The sequence below is a fragment of the Medicago sativa genome, chromosome 5, assembly GCF_051527215.1.
Source record: "Medicago sativa cultivar Bolivia chromosome 5, Bolivia_mono, whole genome shotgun sequence".
NCBI classification, from domain to species: domain Eukaryota; kingdom Viridiplantae; phylum Streptophyta; class Magnoliopsida; order Fabales; family Fabaceae; genus Medicago; species Medicago sativa.
Genome location: NC_140753.1, coordinates 53,202,225 through 53,208,224, shown reverse-complemented (window position 1 = coordinate 53,208,224; position 6,000 = coordinate 53,202,225). Strand labels below are relative to the sequence as shown.

At 30.2% G+C, this 6,000-nt stretch overlaps 1 protein-coding gene across 1 annotated transcript; it reads left to right on the top strand.

Annotated features, from left to right (window-relative positions):
- The first annotated feature begins 450 nt into the window (after positions 1–450).
- LOC146922968 (uncharacterized) lies at positions 451–2,344 on the top strand. Its single transcript, XM_085710867.1, has 5 exons — positions 451–738; positions 979–1,029; positions 1,509–1,628; positions 1,798–1,929; positions 2,075–2,344. Exons 1-5 carry the CDS (start codon positions 451–453, stop codon positions 2,210–2,212), a joined length of 729 nt encoding a protein of 242 aa, XP_085566993.1. The 3' UTR covers positions 2,213–2,344.
- The last annotated feature ends 3,656 nt before the right edge of the window (positions 2,345–6,000 follow it).

Sequence of the window (6,000 nt, the reverse complement as noted above, 5' to 3'; positions counted from 1 at the left end):
TAAGATAATAATTTTTCGGGAGATCCCTTTATAATTTTCGGTCCCAAGAAAATCATAAATTAATAATTCATAGAAACTGAAAAAAAAAAAAAAATATTACACTCTATTGAACACATTTGCTCCTCTTGTTTACATTTATTGTACTTCAAAAGTCATTGTTGATTTCCAATGTATATGAACACAGTATTTACTAATTTACGTTGAGTCTCAAGGTTCGTTGCAACGTAATTCTAAGAGGCATAGACTAATTTGCCTTTTTGTTTGGTATGTACAGTATAATTACTTAAAAACTCTTTAAATTAATAATTATTAATTTATCGATAAATTAATAACTCTCTAAATTAATAAATTTCTCCGGTCCTAACATTATTAATTTATAGAGTTTCTACTGTATATGATATGCTTGCATTGTTAATCATTTGGCTGAAAAAAAAAAAAAAAAACATTATGATGTCTCTAGGTCAAACTGAAGGGGATAGTTCTTCAAGCAACTTCCAAAATAGGAACCTACCAACTATGTACCCAGAGTTATTTGAAGATGATCCAGTCTTCAAATATCTACGTGAGACAACAAAAAGGGCTGAAAGAGAACGTCTTCGTCACATGCGTAAGTCAGTTGAAACTGCAAAGATTCCAGTTGGTCAGATTGTTGAACAACAAGTAACAATTAATGGAAATGTTGAGCTACGACGAATTTATGTTCCTGATCCTAAAGTGAGAGAAACGATGGAGTATATGGTACGTATGATTAATATTTATTTATAATCTTCTAAAGTAAATTCATGGGAATTTGTTTTTGGCATGTATTTATTTGAATCTTGGATTATATTTTATAATTACAACCTAATTAATAGTTGTAGTTTAAGAAAAAGGAATTGGATTATGTTTGATTTACTAATTAGGGTTGATACTTAAAGTTTGACTCTTTTTTGATGGGATCATCATTTCATCTTCATCACTAGTTTTCGTGTATTACAGGTCCAAATTGCCTGGGGACGTCAAAGCTCCAATCAACCTTTAAGGTCGCAGGTATATTTTCATATAACTATATATATGCGTTTTTTATATTATATATATATATATATATATATATATATATATATATATATATATATATATATATATTATTGATTTGATAATTTGTTCGTTACTCGTGCAATAACATGCCTAAGAGATCCATACTTACAAAGCTATAAAGTGCTTATTGACTAGTTGTTTTTAAAGTTATCTTGATAGTATTTAAGATATGTTTGCATTGACTTATTTGACTTTATAGAATTACATTTCATCATATTTCTATAAACATTTTAGGATAGCTTATGAAAATTAGTTTGACTTTATGTTATATTTGATTCAAATACCTTATACATGAGAATTCATATACATAGGCATATATATGATATGTGATTATGATATTACTTCATAATTAATTTCTTTATCCAAAATGTAGTTTTCTCTAGTCATCAACTTCTAATCAATTATTTGGTATTGGCCAACGAGTTTTTCAGGATCGGACGGCAATAGATTACTATAATGTTGTGTTACGCCATCTTCCACAACCGATTAATGGTCCAAACCAACCAGTGTTACCCCATCTTCAGCAATCAAATTATCATGCTCAAAACGAGGTATTAAACATAGTAGTGTATTTTTTTAAGTAGTAAACAAATAAATATTCGACATTGTCTCTTTCATTTTGTACTTTTTCTTATTCTTTGTGCTCAAATTCAAGAGTTATTGTTAGATCAATTCCTTGATTTTAATTGAATTCTTCTGTACAAATAAAAATATATACAGCCGCGGTGGATGCAGAAGCTTACCAACCGGTGGATACGCAATGTAGAAGCAATGATGACCAATATTCGTCGTGAGAATCTTGAATTCGGGGATGACAGTCCCGAAAATACACAATCATGCTGCATTTGTCTGGTAATTAGGTTTTTTAACGTTAGGTTAACATAACGAATGCATGTTACTTCAATTCATTTTTAATTTATGTCGCATTCTATATACTCTCTTTCGTTAAATCGAAAGACTATGAATGTGTTTTCTAACAAATTTGATGTAATGTCAGGAAAATTTTGCTGCTGGTGAAGAAATTGAAAGACTGGACTGTGCACATAGATTTCACATGAGTTGCATTAAAGACTGGCTCCTAGCTGTTAAGAATGTATGCCCACTTTGCAATAAAAGGGGATATCATTTCAATTAATGATGAAAATGGAAGCTGAAGGAAGAAGTTTTTGATTTGTTGCTAATATATGTCCTTGAAAATGGGGATAATTTATTTGCTAAACATAGCATTATCCTTAAAAATAAATGTATTAATTGTCAATTAGACAGGGAAGTCTTTTCTTTGGGACCATCTTCTATTGTTGTTGTTTTGGTTTATGTATAACTATAACAATAGCCTTATAGTTTTTTCCAGATTTTAATTACAAGCTAGATTATGTTTAAATTTTTGTCTTAATCTTCTAGCTCATAGGAAAACAGACCCCTTGTAATTAGAGTTCCGTAGTATGGTCAAATATATTTTCATTTAGGTCTAAGGGTCTGTTTAAGATTTTTTTAGAAAAAAAAAATCTAAAAAAACCACTTTTGTCATTTTTAAGTGTTTGTTTAGGATTGTTAAAAATTTATTTGATGAAAAAAACAATCTATTTTGACTCTAAAATCAAAAGCTGTTAGGATTAGCTTTTTTTCAAAATCTAGTTTTTCAAAAACAATGAGGTAACACATAAACTAATTTTTTATAAAAAGTGATTTTTTGGTAGTAAAAAAACACAAATAGCTTCAAAATCTTTATTAAATCTATAAAAAAAACTCTTGATTTTCCTAACACAAAATCTATTTTTTTTTTTAATTAAAACAGACACAGCCTAAAACTAAGACTCTCCAAAATAATTTTTTTTAACTAAAACTTATAAACCTGAACTAGTTTATGATTATATCATATAATATAATTTCTAATACCTGGGCATATAAATGTTTTTTTTTTTAAAATGAGAAATGGTAGTTGTTATTTTATTTGGTAGTTGTTACTCCATCTAAACATGATTTAATAATATATACTTAATCTAAAATATTTGCTAGATAGTCAGATTTTTAGTGATAGAACAAAGTGTAATAATGTGTGTAAACTTGTTTATAAGATATAGGGTTCTTAGAGAAATTGAGAGAGAATTGAGATTAAATAAACTTGTTTTTTGATAGTAATTGAATGTAGTCTATTTACAAAGCATTAGAGTTTATATACATAGAGATATGCAACTAACTCCCATAACAAACTAGCTTACTTGGCTTACAAGTTAACCAAGGTAGTTACCACTAAACTAGCTAGGGTTTCTCTAACTAACTGAATTTGCAAACATCTAATATTTAGGAATTGCAAAACTGAAACTCACCTCAAGAGAAAACCACTACCGATGGGTTTGAAGTGAAAAACATCAACTTTCATTCACGTGTCCTCCTATCCACAGGTTTGAAGATCTAAAGAGTATAGTCTTCTTGATCTTTCCAACTTATTCATATTTACAAGACATATATAAGTAGATGACAAAAGTTTCAACCATGTAATTTTTTCCATCAAATTTAAAATCCAAGTTAACATATACTCCCATTTTAGTAGCAGCGGTAGCAACAATACTCCCTCCGTCCCATAATATAAGAAAAAAAAAAACTCATTTTCTTTATCCCAAAATATAAGCAAAAAAGACAAACTTTTATCCTATTTAATCTTGTTTTTTTTTTTTAAATCTCTTTTCCAAGAAAAACTTTTGTTTATTCTCATAAAATTAAATGCAAATTACATTCAATTTTCTCTCTCTTTCATTTTTTCCATAACCAATAGTCAATGAAAATTGTTTTTACATCTTCCTATAAAACTTTTTCCAAAGAAAACACAAAAAACTATACTCCAAATTTTTATATTTTAGTTTTCTTAATAAGTGTGATTTTTTTTTTCTTTGCTTATAATTTGGGACGGAGGGAGTAGATGACAAAAGTGTCAAGCATGTAATTTTTTCCATCAAATTTAACATCCAAGTTAACATATACTCCCTCCGTCCCATAATATAAGTAAAAAAAACTCATTTTCTTTATCCTAAAATATAAGAAAAAAAAAGACTATCAATTTTTGCTTCCAATTCAAATCTCATATGTTACGCAAAGACTTCATTAAATTTCATGACTGCTGTAGAGATACACAAAAGAGATAGACAAAAACACTGAGAGTTTTTTTTTTTTTTTTTTGATAAGCAAATTCATTAATGGGAGTACTAGGGGTACTCAATCCCATTACAACAAAATAGTGTTAGCCACTTTGAAGACATGCCAAAGGGTTATTACACCACGAGGGGAAATTAAAGCATGTTTTGGCTTCATTTCTAGCTGAAAACCAAACCCATGATAATGTTTTTATACTATCAATAACAACAGATACATCTCCTACCCTACCTTTAAACAGGATATCATTTCTCATTAACCATAAGCACCAAGTAGTAGCCAGCCATATCAAGTTTTTCCATTTTTTGTGAATTCTCCCCTTCATCAACCTTCTAAATTGAACAAAGTGTTCTTCTCCGACACAATTAAATATCAATGAGATACCTAGCCAACTTCCCACTTTTCTCCATACCTCCTTTGAAAATGTACATGAGAAACTCATATGTGCTCCCGATTCTGCAGCTTGGCAGCATAATGGACAACCTAAGTTGTGTGCTCCATTTAAAATGCCTCTCTTACACAGTTCATCTCGTGTTGGCAATCTCCCCAACAAAAGTCTCCAGCCATGCACTTGAATTTTTGACGGTACCTTTGTTTTCGAAACAGCCATGACTGCCTTTCTCAAGTTTCCTTCCATGTTAGTTTGATTATAGGTTGAATTTATCTCTTTGTAGCACGATTTAACCGTAAAACCATTTATTCGGTCGAGCATCCAAATCATTTCATCCCTAATCAGCATGTTTGGCTTAATTTCATGCAACAGATTCTGCAATCTGTGAGCTGCAGCCTCCCTTCTGCGCTGAGTTCTGAGACTTTAATGCATAAGTTCCAGGTCCAGCTATTGTTTGTCCTGTAACACCCTAATTCCCAACGTTAATTTAATAAATAATATGAATAAATTTAAACAAAAAGGATGTTACACATACTCATCAATCTTTCATTCTCATAATAATTAATACGTCATATTTCAGAATGCGGAAATTAGTTCAAAAATATTTTAAAAAAATAAACGAGTCTGATTCTCGATCGTCATTGTGGAAAATGTCATAAGGATTTCAAATACTTAAACTTCCTAAAATTAAACATTCAATGTTTGACCCCAACCCTAGTGTTACAGATCAGAGCACGTGATTGTTCGACTACATAAATAATTAGATAATAGCTACGGAAGTATATCTCCGTCGCCACCTTCTAAACGTCCCGATACTAGAGCTCCTCGTCCTAAGTGTCTGTACCCCAAGAGTACAGACACCATAATACAAAACAACAACAAAGGGGTGAGAATATTCATCATAACATATATTGGGATACATATAAATAGGCATAACATCATATATCATCATATACAACATATTCATAATTCTTCATCAGATTATACAACATCATTAACACATCATCATTATCAATATTTTTCATTTTTAAACATTAAAGAAATGCACATATCACTCACAATACATCAATATTAACACATGTCACATATACCACATATATCACAAATACTTCATATACACCTAACATGAGACACATGCAAATGCACTTCGTTCCTAGACCTATATGCATCCCGGTACCAGTTTCTAATCAACATTTGTATGTCAGAGTTATGTTACTGAGCATACATACATCCTAATCAACATTTGTATGTCAGAGTTATGTTACTGAACATACATACAACATTCGTCATTCAACATGGTCCTAAATATGATATGATTCATGAGGTGAGACTCTCTAAATACTACATATAGCACATCATCAACAACTCACAATTACTACAGAATT

What these genes read in the sequence shown, in the direction of transcription:
- LOC146922968 (XM_085710867.1), top strand. Translation starts at nt 451, where the DNA reads ATGTCTCTAGGTCAAACTGAAGGGGATAGTTCTTCAAGCAACTTCCAA. An exon ending in ATCAACCTTTAAGGTCGCAG is followed by an intron (nt 1,030 to 1,508) that starts GTATATTTTCAT and finishes CGAGTTTTTCAG; the next exon opens with GATCGGACGGCAATAGATTA. An exon ending in AATCATGCTGCATTTGTCTG is followed by an intron (nt 1,930 to 2,074) that starts GTAATTAGGTTT and finishes ATGTAATGTCAG; the next exon opens with GAAAATTTTGCTGCTGGTGA.